Below are 13,600 nucleotides of genomic sequence, written 5' to 3' on the forward strand. Positions count from 1 at the left end.
TCCAAACATTGTAAGAATGTGTGAATATCACACATTTAATTTAAAAAAGAGGTAAGTGCTGGATCATACACACACCAGCCCTGGATACACAGGACCAGAAATGGCCTTAGTGGAATTCAAGCAACCCAAAGTAGTACCAAGATGGGGCTTGAAACCTCTCCTTCCTCATGCTTCAGAACCACACAGAACATGGAGACTGCAGACACCAATAGCTCCTGTCTGCCCCTCTCACATAACACCGAGTGGGATCTGCTAGAGCTGGAGGGGTCTGAGGACTTCACCTTCCAACTCAGTGCAGCTACACTATGCAGCCCTGGCTGTCCTAGAACTCACTGTGTAGACCAGGCTGGCCTTGAACTCAGAGATTTTCCTGCCTCTGCCTGAGTCCTGGGATTAAAGGTGTGTGTCCCATCCCTGGCCCTGATCTTCACCTTACTAAAGCCAGAGGCTGTTCCTTGCTACCCTTGGTGGTTTATCCTCCAACATTCATTGAAGCTGGAAGGGTGACTGTTGTTAATTGCCTGGTATAATATTTATATAATGGGAATGTCCGGCAGCTGGGCTCCAGCGGTGTAAAGCAAATCCCAGCATAGCAACACACACACACACACACACACACACACACACACACACTCACACACATACACACACACTCAGATAGATGCACACACACATACACCACACATACAAACACACACACATAGACACACACATACACACACACACACTCAAACACACACACACAAACACACACACAAAATCTTTAAAACAACAAAAACGAATCATGGCACTGGAGAGATGGCTCGGTGGTTAAAAGCACTGGCTGCTTTTGCAGAAGACATAGGTTCAATTCCCAGCACCCTCATGGTGACTCACAGCTATCTGCAACTCCAGTGCCAGGGATCAAGTACCCCTTCTGGCCACTTCTGGTACTGCATGTACGTGGCACACAAACATGCATGGAGACAAAAACACTCAAATGCATAAAGTAAAAATAAGTGAATCTTTAAATTAAAAATCTGTAACAGGGCTGGAGAGATGGCTCAGAGGTTAAGAGCATTGGCTGCTCTTCCAGAGGTCCTGAGTTCAATTCTCAGCACCCACACGGTGACTCACAACCATCTATAATGAGATTTGGCCCCTCTTCTGGCCTGTAGGCATACATGCTGGTAGAACACAATACATATAATAAATAAGGTTCTTCCAAATAAATAAATAAAATAAAAATCCATAACATAAAAGTTCCCAAACTTAGGGAAAGAGATGCCATTCCAGATATGTGAAGTGTTTGAGACACCACAAAGACAAGACCAGAAAAGAATTCCCCCAGTCATATTACAATGACAATACTAAATACATACAACAGAAAGCAAGCAGCAAGAGTGAACACCAAGACCCTCAGACAGGCAGGCCCATCAGAACAACAGCAGGTAATTCAACTGAGAATTTAAAAGCCAGAAAGGCCTGAAATGATGTTATTTTCAGTCCTAAAAAACAACTGCCAACTGAGAACTCTATACCCAGCAAAGCTACCTGCCATAATTGGAGGAAAAACAATAACTTTCTGCAACAAAATATATATTAAGGGAATTCATGACCAGTAACTCAGCTCTACAGAAGACCCTAAAGGAACCCTCTGTCGTAGAGACGAAAATCAAAGTCACCTTCCTAGAACAAACCACAGTAGAGTAATAGGCAAGACGAGAGGAGCATGAAAAACAAATACTACAAAATCAATAAAGCGATGCAACTAATGCTCGTCTTTTGTGGTGGTTAGGTTTTGTCTTCATGGGTATGGCCACTGGCGGGTTGTCCATGTCCATGTCCAGGCAACACTACTTGGACTCAGTAGGTTATAAAAACATAAATAAATAAAGGAAGAAAAAGGAAGGAAGGAGGACATAGGAGTGGGAGGAGGGTGAGTGGGGGAGGAAGAGGGTGAGTCAGAGGTAGATATGCTCAAGATACACTGCATATGTGCATGAAATTGTCAAAGAATACAAAAATATTTACTAAAAAGTTGGAAGAAATACTTATGTCATTTTCCTGCTTGAGCCTATGATTTTTTTTTTTTTTTTGTTTTTGTTTTTGTAATGAGAAACATGGTTTCTATTTGGCACCTTCTAGATACTGAGTACTCAATGTAAGTTCAGTAGATAAATACACAAATTTGTATAACTGCACTGGATTCAAAGTTAGCCTTCTCTGGATACACACCCTGGAAGGTTCCTAAAAGGCTTCTCGAGCCTTGGATTCCATAAAACAATTTAGATCTCCTGCCACACACTCAGAAGGGGCATCATTTACTAAAATGAAAAGCTTTCCTTCCTTCACGTACGTGTGTGAGTGTGTGTGTGTGTGTGTGTGTGTATGTGTGTGTGTGTATCTGTGTGACAGTTGTCATCACAACATGTGGTTAAGATTAGTAACTCTTCAATGTCAAATGTAATCAAGGAAATTACTCAAGCTGTCAGCTTGATTGTCTGAGGCAATCAAACCCCAAGCATCAGCATCCCCCAGGAGGGCTTTTTGGAAAAGCTCAAACCTGGGAGCCACTGAAGGAGATCTTGCAGGGACCGTGTGGGTTCCTCCCCAGGCCTGAGTGAGGTGCGGAGAACAGTGTGTCTTGTAAGGGCTGCCCATATGCTAATCCATTAACAAGACAGAAATCTGTTCTGTTCAGATCTCCAAACACCAGCATAAAACACAGCAGCAGTATTCCAGAAGGGGAACTCCACAAAGGACTTCCACAGGAAGTCATTACAGCGTTTCCTGCATCTGGGCGCTATTTCAGTTGGTTCTAGGGGTGCATTCATTTACAGTACTGCATTTACATCTACAGGAGTAGAGAGATCATTGCACACAGATAAAGAAACAGAGGTCAAAAATAGGGCTGGGCTTTTCCGATGCCTGTGGGTAAGTGGGGGACACTTCCTGCCATTTCATTTAAAGGGTTTTCAGCTGAAGGCTGTGAGTCAGGAGGTTGTTTAGTGTCCTAGAAGTAAGGCTCCAGCAGCAGGATTTGACAGATAATCTGGTGCTGCTACTTAGAAGTGAATTTACATTAGGGGGCTTCCCGGGTCATTCAGTTCAATCTTGCTTTTAAATAAAAACAAGAATTCCCTTTACCTCCTGTCCTCCTTTGGCTGAGTGTCCTCCAATGACCCTTGGTCCCCAGAGTGGTGTGACATGAGGTGGAGGAGGTAGACCTTTGTGGGAAGCCCAGGCCATTGGAGGTGCACCGCTAAGTATGGGTTTGGGAGCCTTAAGTTTTTCCTTTTCTCCGTTTTGATTCTTGGCGCATGACCTTGGCTGCCTGCTCACGGCATACTCCCCCTATGCTGTGTGGCCCCCACTCAGCCTTTTCTAAGTTAATTACCTCAAGTATTTTGCAAGCACAACACAAAACTGATTAATCCTTGGCCTTGCTCTCTCCCTTAACTGAACTTCCCTTGATTTTCTTCCTAAGTCTTATCGAGACCTGCAAAAATCATCCAATTCCTCTTCTTCCAATAGCCCAGGTCCTTCAACCCACTGATCTCTTTCTGATGTCAGCAGTAACAGGACATTTTATTGTTTCTAACATTCATTGAGTAGGTAAAATGCTAAGTACTTATTACAGATTCTTGTGTTTAAGCTTCCCCTACATAACAGATTCTATATGCCTGGGTAGCATGAAGTTTATAGGTTTGTACATCTTACCTTGTCCAATGTCACCACATTGGCAAATGGTGACACTGGCACACCCAGGCAGTCTGAATCTGCGATTATCTAAAGCATCCATCCACACAGTCTCCATCTGTTCCTTCTCTATCCTTCCTCTTGCCTCCAGTTCAACCGTCACAACAACCCTCACATACTGAACGTGGACAGGATGTGGGCTGGTAACTAAGAACCAAGTCTCAACCCTCATCACTCTTTCATGATGACAAAATCCCCAGTGCTATTTTATATTATTGTCACTGTTGTGCATACTTAGTCCTCAGAGAAACACAATTATTGTCCCACACACCCCTCACACTTGGGACTAAACAGAATTGCTTGTGGCTATTAAAGGCATGAGCCGCTGGGCATATGCTCAGCTTACAAACTTTACCTCACAACCCTCCTCTCTTTGTGTACCAAGAAAGAAGGGCCTCTCTCAGCTGTGTGTGCCCAGGTCCTTGCGGCAGGAGCCACAAGATTTACTATGAGTGAGCACTAAGGCTGCTTTTAGTTTCTCCTTACAAACAATGCCACAGTGAACATTTTAGTGTGTCCACGTTATCAGAAGAAGAAGCATGGGGGTAAAGTGAATGAGTGATTTCCATTTTTAAACAGCCTCCCTCAATGCTTACATCAATTCATTATTACAGTAACGGTGAGTGAGATACGTCCTAATCCATATGTTGTCTTTGGCCTCCTTTTATTTAAGATTGGTTTATAGGCATTATTTATACATTTGGGATCTCTCTCTCTCTGTGTGGCACAGTCTATAGATATTTTTCTCCAATCTGTGATCTCATTTCAAGGTGTTTGAAGAATAGTCTTAAATGTAGGCTCTGCTGTTCAATATCCTTTTCCTTTTGATGATGTGCACCTTTCACGGATCACAGCCACTGAATTTTCATCGTCATCTCGGTCACCTGCATCCGCGCCCTAGAAGAGTCATGTCTGTTTTCTTGACGAGTTTTCCTGTAGCATATCACAGCAAGAACCTCCTTCTTGCTCGATAAATGTTTATTGACTAGTGGGAGGGGGTTGGTGGGAATATTATGAAGAAAATATAGGCATCCTTGGGAGAAAAACCAATATACTGAATTTGATTTTTTTTTTTTTAAGTCTAGCTGCTATTTTTTGCAACAATCTCAAATTACCATGAACTTTAGGGATCACACAGGGTGAACTTGCTTAGTGTAGTCTTCCATGCAGAGTAGGCTGCATAACCTCCGTGTACCCACACTGTGGGCATCAGTGCCCACCCAGACAGTAGTACTAAGAGCACCTCTGCTGGGCTGGAGAGATGGCTCATTGCTCTTTGCCAGCAGCTCCACCTCTTGCCTCCCTTTTCTCTAAGACTCGGGGTTTCTGGGCAATGCCTTGTTTTTGGAACCGGGGTTATGAACCTGAGTTCCTCTTGCTACCTGCTTACCTCTCCCCATGTTGCACACCTCTATGCTCCCAAGCTTGTGACCCCCTTTTCTGACTCGCCATTATACTGAGTTGGTGGGACCATGTCTCCTGCCTTTACCTCAGAACAGGGTGTGTATTGATTGCTCTTGCTGCTGTCCTGGAGGGAGAAGCATCTCTTCCTAGGACTGAGCCCACACACGCGCTTCCGACTCCAGTTCAGCTTTCCTGTTCATATTCTTTCTGAATAGCGTTGTCTCCTCTAATTTCTAGGCGCTTCTGATCTCCTTGATTTACACTCGTGCTGTCATTAACACTCTGTCAGGCAGTTCCCCATCTGAAATTCGTCACTCTTCTGTCTACCACAATTAGCTTGCAGCCCCTCCAACAGCTCAAAAGCAATCCTTCAGAGATCATCACAAACCACTTTCCAATAAGATTTAATGTCACCCTATCACTCAAAGCTTCCTTCCTTCCTTCCCACAGTCATTCAAAAGAGTATCAGGAACTGTGCCAAGCTGAGGAGACTCAGCTGTCCTTGATACTGATGTTTGCGCGTTGGGTGCGGAGGTGACTGATAACAGGATCTCCTGGGAACATCAAACAAAGTCTATGGAAGTTCGTCGTGTCCTTTACTTAAAAATGGCCTACTGTGTGCACACAGTTTATGCACATCCTCTCTGATACTTTCGGCTTACTTACAACAAATACCTAGTGTGATATAAATGCTTCATAGTTACATCGTAATGTTTAGGGAATGGCACAAAAGTCTACATATTCAGTTCAGAGAAAATTTTTCTCAGCATTTCTGCAGTTTCATCTCCTGATGTAGACCCCACTGACACAGTGAACCAAATTGTAGACAACAGAGAACCGAGTTACAGTGTAAAAAAGGCACATGTAAAGTATAGCTATGGAAATAGGGCCACCAAGTCAGTGGACTGTGAGGACAATTCTAAAGCAGATGGCTGGAGCGAGAACAGAAGGGTTTATACATTCTGGGCTGAGAGGACACATCTACCAGGAATACAGGCACAGACAACATGAAGCAGAGGAAGACCAGGGCCCTCTCTAGTCCAGGCTCCAGGTGGGTGGGCCTGCACTGTGAAGGTGTGGTGGGAAGTCCATGGGGAGTTTTGACAACAGAAATGGCTGAGGCCCTCTAAAGCACAGGCATTGGCTTATCTGTCTGTAGTCATGGTCAGCATCATTGTGTGAGCTGCATCCATCTTCAGATTGCCATCCATAGCACGCCAGGGACAGCACCCAGCTGAATCCAGAGGGTGAATCAGGAGATGTCATCGTTCTCCAGGTGGCTATGGTCAGGTAGGTGGCTGCTGGCAAAGGTGGTGTCTTGGGAGCTTCTCCCAGCATCCTCCTGGGCATCCTCAACCTGTGCTGCAGGGAGTTGAGGGCACTTTGCTGGCAGTTTTCTATATCCCTTGCATTTCCAAAGCTGCAAGCCTTTCCCACATGTTCCTTCTCTGGGTTCCTGATGAAATCTGACCAGTGCAATTTCCAGTAACTCTTGCTCTGAAACAGTACTCCTTCAGCTTGGCGGTTAGGTCTTCATTTTAGACCGACATTCACTTCCCACCAGGTTCCTGTCTCACCCTTTCCTTAATAGAGAGAACTCCAAAACCACCCACCCCAGGCCTGCTGGAACCTCAAACCAACACTTTCCCAAACAAGAGATGTGTTCTCTTGGAGCCACAGTAATTCCTTTTCACAAGACGTCACACAATACAGAAATTATCCAACAGTCTGGCTTGAGAGGCAGGCTATTGTGTATTTCATTCCCAAATCAGGCAGACATTTTTGGAAGTCTCTGCGTGCCAATAAAATGCAACATTTCCAAGACTATAATATGCAATGGGCTAGATGTGTTCTCGGCTCTCGGCAAACCGACAGGACCTGGGAGAAACCCAAGAAGGCTATGAAATAGTTTGTCTTCCATCCTTTGTGACTTAGTACTTCAAATGAATTTTTAGAGCTTTTGAACTCTCTCAAATTCTTTGCCCTTCTTTCCATTCTTACCTCCTTGTCAAAATCTTCTTCACCTGAATTTGGCTTTTAAACTTACCACGGCAAGAACAATTTTATAATTTGATGACACACACACGCACAATTTCAGTTCCTATGGGTACGGACAGTTCACTGTAGCCAAACACAGATCCCTTGGATTCTTTCACCGATCCAAAGAATCCTGCTTCCTTATTTGCCATTCCCACTGAAAACTGCGTTCATTCACCAAGCATAACCGCACCACATTTTCCTCCTGCTTAGAAACATCTGTTGTCTGTTCAACAAAAGCATCTCCTACCCCCTTTTCTGCCCATTTTCTCACAAATCCCCTCAGGAACCCCAAGTGCTTTCCTTCCAAACTAAGATGCAAAGCCTAACTAAGCATGCTTCAAGAATCCCATCTTCCTGTCACTGTCCAGGGTCCTCCTAGCTCCCCATGGCCAAGTCTCCATTTATCCAAAGCTCTCTTCCTTGGAATACTTGACCTTTTGTCCTTCTGAAACTTTTAGAGCTGACTATGCAAAACTTTCCAGGTTGAGAGAAGGGATCTTCTTGTATTTGCAACCTCTTAATTCCCTAGTACAAGGTCCAGCCCAAAGTAGTATCATTTCATAAGAATTTTAGATTAAGTTGACCCAAGCCTCTCTTTCACCTTGATCACAGTGGTATTCTTCATCCAGATTCCTAACAAAAACAATGATCACCTTTGCACTAATGGCTACTGAGCTCATCCTAAAGGAAAATGGCTACCTCACTGCTACCCTTATTTATTTGCTTACTTACTTATTTTGGTTTTTTGAGACAGGGTTTCTCTGTGTAGCTTTGGCTGTTCTCGAACTCACTCTGTAGACCAGGCTGTCCTGGAACTCAAGAGATCCACCTGCCTCTGCCTTCCCAGTACTGAGATTAAAGGCGTGTGCCACCAATTGACAGTCTCTTAGTCATTTTTAAACAAAAGCAAAAAAATTGGCCAAGTACTTGTTGTGAAGCCACAGATAAAAGCAGGTATGTAACAATTAGCTCCAGCACTGCTACAAATTTGTGAGCCCACAGAAATGCTTGGCCTATTTGTCTGCATTTTGCACAATGGAATTCCTGCTGCTAAACTGGTATAACACGTACTTCTGAACTGTAATAGATAGCAGTGTTCACTTTTAGAATGTTCAAGTTATCCAGACCACATATCAAAAGATCTGTCTGCACTATTAATTTCCATTACGCTTGCCGGCTTCCTCCAACTGTGAGAAACTTAAGAGGCACAATTATCTCCCAACACAAAGTGCCTTTGTGCCAACTCCTACAGTGATTTCTAAAAGTCACATAATTGCTTCCTCAGAGCAATTTCTTATAAATATATTTTCAAAAGGAATTCTTCCTGTTAGTAAATTGGGATTGAGTCCTTAACAGAGTTGACTCTGTGACAAAATTGTATTTTCCAAGTAGTTCATGCTACAGTGACTTCCATTTCATCTGACTTAGACAGGTGTGATCCATCTCAAAATCACTGTGAGTTCTGTGTGGTTTCATTTAAAGGTTAACACAATGCAGGTCTTAAATCAAATGATATAAAAGCTCACGCACAGTGTAACTATAATCTCAGTGTAGACAAACCACTATGGAACACTCACTGATTTTAGATGTCTATTCTAGCAGACTTTCTCCTCAGAAATACACAATCCGCAGTTATTACCTGTTCTGAAAATATAATTCCCATACAGTTAAGAGAAGGCTACCCCACACATACACAACTTCTAGAATTGCTCTAATTTATTTAGGTCTAGAAAATGACCCACACCCATCTGATTTGCAGCTTTCCTTAAAACCACATAAAGTGGTTTAACATCCAACTTAAAATTTAATAAACCTGATTGATTGATTGTACATCAAAAGGACTTCACTGGAAGAGGCATTTAAAGTGCTGTTTAAATAAAGGACGCCAAGACAATGGCAACTGCTCAATGGCCACTAACAGAAGACAGACTTCCCTCTTAGTCCTATGAGATAAACTATGCCTACTGGTTTATAAAACCAGAATACAAACCCTGAGAGGACAGATCAAACCTAGAGATCTGACTGCATGTCTGCCCCCAAAGTCTGCCAATGGGGCGCGGGGTGCAGCGGAAATATCAATGAAGTCTCACAGCTGACTTGAGGAAGCTCTGCCTTTGTCAGTAGGCAGAGCTGTGAGACGCAACCCTGCTTACATCACAAAATCCCCAAAAGCACAGAATCTGGTAAAACCAGGCACCTCTCCTCAAGCAGGGATAAAGTGGGTCCGGTGAGACTATGGTAAGGATTTCTAGGGGCTTTTAGCTATAGTTACCCCTATTCATCCCTCAGCTCCACGTCAGAAAGGTAGTGAGGTATTTTCAATGAAAACAGAGGGACAACACCCCCTCCCAACCACCAACTAGCTCTAAAATGCCAGCAGGCAGGCCCTTCCCATCCCATTGGACTCTTCTCCGCAGTCCTAAGCAGCAAAGGCAAGGGAGACCTACAGATAACAGGCGATTATCACCAAATCTCCCGACAGAGAAGCTCAAAGCTAGCAACCTACTCAAACTTTCAGATACTTCAGTCAGAATTATTGGTCTTGTTCTTAAGCAGACAATCAAGTATTTAAAAAAAAAAAAAAAACAAAAAACTCCAAGAAGCTACTAATTTGGAAGAAAAGATCAAAGCAGACGGATGGAATTATCTCGGAGAAAGACACGAGGGAGCAATAGCGAGGCTGCCTAGAAAGCTGAGCACAAGGCAGGATGAAAGCCAGCAACGGCAATCACGAGAAATGTCCCGAGTCCCGCATCTCAGTGCTGAGATTTTTTCTTCGGAGAGGAGAACTGGGAGAGTTAAGTGCGAGGAACTCACTGAGGAAGTAAATACAAACTGCCCAGAGCTGCTCACAACTGACCAGATGACCGGTCACTGTGCCCAGAACCAAGAGCCACACTGCAGACGACACTCAAGAGGGAGAAAACCAGACTGCATGTGAGCCGGCTTTTCAACAGTAATGCTGAACGAAGGCAAAGTGACGGAGTAATGCCTCAAATTCTTGAAGAGAAAAATGTTACTTAAAACCCCGTACCCATCAAGCTACCCACCAAAACTATAGAATATTTTCAGACACATCCTTGTGAAAATGTGTTTTTTCTTCTATCTCTACTTAAGAAATTACTGGAAAACATTCTAGCAAAGTATGAAACTGGAGGAGGAAAGGCCAGGGAATAATCATCGGAATGTAAGGAACAGAAGACCCAGGAAGAGAGAGCAGAGACTACCCAGATCCACGTGACTGAGAGTCACAGGGAAGTCGCCCACACCAACGTTCCTATTGCCTCCGAAGCACAGGCTGCCTGCCTGCCACTTTGCTGCAGGTGCTTTCCATATCCCTCAGAGTTTGTCCAATCATCCATGCCTTATCAGTCAGTCACACACACCACCAGGCACTACAACTGGTGAAGAGTCCTCATCTCCAGGACTCAGTGACCCAACCCACGGTCTTCCCCAAGCGGGCTTTTAAAACTTACCCCGGAAGATAACACCAAACCCAGAGACTCAGGAGAGAGACACCACTGTTCTCTTGCCACTGCTGGGCCTGCTCTATTGCTCGGCTTTTAAAAATTAAACAATCGCTGTCTAGAGCTGTAACCGCCGGCAGAAGGAAGAAAGACTGCCAGAAAAATGAAGGCAACAGCTGATGATGGCTGTGAGTAAAGACCCAGCAGTGTGACAAAGAGAGGTGCACAGGTTATTGTCATTTTTTTTTTTTTTAAACAGTGGCTACACCTTTATAGAGTAGGTGTGGTCCATTAAACACACAATTACATCCTCGTGGAATTTCCCTTTCACAGAGAAAGCAGGATTTTTACTGCTACGGTGACTGCAGGGTCCGTCTGCTTCCTGAAAAGGCCAGTGTTCCCTCAGTGTTGTAACTGCACCGTGAAGGTGCAGGAAACTAAAGCAAAGGTTAGCACAGCACCCACAGTTTAGTTCGCATCTTCCACATCACAGCAACATTCTGGTTATTTTACAAAACTTGCTTTTCTTACCCTCTTGTTCAGCCTGTACTTGTGATATTTGAGACTATACTGTTTATTAGCTACAATACTGCTTTCTTTTTACTTTGTTTTCTTTTGATAGGGTCTCGTTCTATATCCCCAGGCTGGCTTCGAACTAATGGCAATCCTCCTGTCTCAGCCTCCTGAGTGCTGAGATTATAGATGTGCAAGTATTAAAAAAACAAAACCAAAAAAGAAAAACAAAAAACAAACCTCCTTCTTTCTTTAAATGAAGTAAAATTGAAGATTAAAAAAAGCAACTCCAAAACGCATCATATATAACTTCAATCTACTTACTCTATTTGTCCTCTAGAAGATTCACTCTGAGCATCCTCACAAGACTGTCAACTGGGTACAGTCTAAGATAAGATACACAGACTGAATGGATTCCTAGGGTTTGGGGAGGAAGCATCCATCCCATCTCCCCTTTTAGTGGGTGTCTCTCCATTGCCAGGCACTCCCTACCCTGGCCATATGTAACAGGGGTGTCTGACTGCCCACCCTGGGGGGCTTCATCATCTCTTTCCAGTAACTGGATGCTGCTGCTCCTGACAGGACTTCTGGAGAACCACCTAACGTGCCAGGATCCCATGCACTCCTGTTGGCTGGGAAGGTCTGCCTGCATTTTCTAGCAGCCTGGTAGAGGTCTCAGCTAATGAAAGCCACTGGGAGGGGCTGCTGTGGACAACAAGGCTGATCTTTAAAACTAGCGGTGACTGACAGAAAGAACTTTACTTTGTTTTCTGTTCCCTTCAAAGTCACCCTCTATAGCTGCAGATGTAAAAGCTAGTGGAGACTCAAATGTCATTGTATCACAAAAATATCTCAGATTCACAAGTAACAAACTGGGAAAACAAAAGCAAGAATCACCCAATGGTCACCATCAAGTTTTCTGTTTTATTTAAGATTTTAGTTTTAATTCTGAAGAAAGAGGTACATTTCCTTGTTTTTAGTTTTAGCATCAGGTTATAACCAGGTTTGTTTTCTTTTCTCCTGTCTTTTCAATACTGCACAAACGTCCAGAAACTACAGGGTTAAGTAAAAGCTGCAGGCAAGGAGGTCAGAGATTTGCTCCTGTTGGTGAGCAGATGGCCCAGGGCAGTGCTGGCTCAGAACGCCCTGCCAGGTGAACCCAGGTGAACGTAGGGTCAAAGAGAAAAAGATTCTGACAGAGGAGAAAGACTGAGAAATCACTTTAATTCAGCTCTTATATTATGGATAGGTATTAAATCTGTGAATACTTTTTTCCTTTAAAACATATGAATTTAAATCTAAAGCCAAAATTTTTCTCCTTAAAAAAAATTACTTCTCCCTCCTTATAAACTCTTTAGCAGTAGGCCAGATACTATAGATACTTTATCTTGCCATCAACTTCCAATAAATCCCTTTGCTTAACGACACAATTGAGTCCTCCCATCAATTCAATAAAGAATTTAAAGTTAAAAGCATTTTTCCAGCAATAGTGAAAAGCTGAATGCAAGATGGATGCCAGGACCACTGCTTTCTCCCCCATGCATTTAGCAATCTCACTAAAATCAGCCTGGTTTTCAGTCTGCAGTTGATAATGCATTTACTTGACCTTTCCTATAGATTAATCGTCATTTTCTGCTAAGCAGACTATGTCATTATTATGAGCGACAGACAAACAGTAATTTTCTAAGTATTGAGACTGCCTTTTGATTTTCTTTTACCTCTGCTTAAAAAGGCATTTCCCCCCAGAAACATTCAACAGTGTCACTCACTCAAATGCTGGATCAACCAAAACCTTTACAACTAAAGAAAAGATGGTAAAGACGCTGTGATCGCATCGCATCTGGGGGTAGGGAGAAAAAAAAAAACGACCAGGAACTGGATTCTTCAGAACGTAAGAGATGAGCCGGGAGCTGTGAGTGGGCTGAGAGGAAGAAAACAGGGTGGGACAGATCCTGCCCTTCTCAACTCCCTCTTTGCTTAGTGGCGGTCCAGTGTTGAACTCTGTAGCAGATCTGTGGGGGTTTTGCTGGGGGGTCTGAAGGCTGTCTGGAAGCCTGGAGGTGGGGAGTGGAAGCTGGAAGGGTTTGAAGGAGGTGGGTAGGGGTTCCAACTGGCTCTGTGCAGAGGGATCTGTGTGCTGAAGGGGGCGCTGTGGTGGGTCTGTGACGGGGCAGCGCTGGGGCCGTCCATCTCTGTGAGGGCCTGAAGGGATTTGAGCCAGTGTGGAGGATTGTCATCTTGAATAGAGTCTAAACTGTTCCCTGAAGATGCTGGAATACCTACAAACGAAACAGGAGACAAAAAGGAAATGGTGAGTTTGTAAGGAAAGGGCACCAAGTTACTCAGATTAAAGAGTGAGTTGTTTACCCAGGAAATAAAAGAGATTACCACTTTAAATTGCCAAATGAAACCTTTTTAAAATGTCCTCCTAGCCA

General features: G+C 43.7%; 1 protein-coding gene across 4 annotated transcripts in view; it reads right to left on the minus strand.

Annotated features, from left to right (window-relative positions):
• Positions 1 to 12,069: 12,069 nt before the first annotated feature.
• The window catches only part of Cnot4 (CCR4-NOT transcription complex subunit 4), a 97,593-nt gene continuing 96,062 nt past the window's right edge, over positions 12,070 to 13,600 (minus strand). For all 4 annotated transcript variants that reach the window (XM_051175864.1, XM_051175865.1, XM_051175866.1 and 1 more), the window contains one exon: positions 12,070 to 13,444. In XM_051175864.1, coding sequence (XP_051031821.1) covers positions 13,143 to 13,444 — 302 coding nt within the window. In that variant the 3' untranslated portion in view covers positions 12,070 to 13,142. The remainder of the gene's footprint in view (positions 13,445 to 13,600) is intronic.

The sequence above is a fragment of the Phodopus roborovskii genome, unplaced genomic scaffold, assembly GCF_943737965.1.
Source record: "Phodopus roborovskii unplaced genomic scaffold, PHOROB, whole genome shotgun sequence".
Taxonomy (NCBI): domain Eukaryota; kingdom Metazoa; phylum Chordata; class Mammalia; order Rodentia; family Cricetidae; genus Phodopus; species Phodopus roborovskii.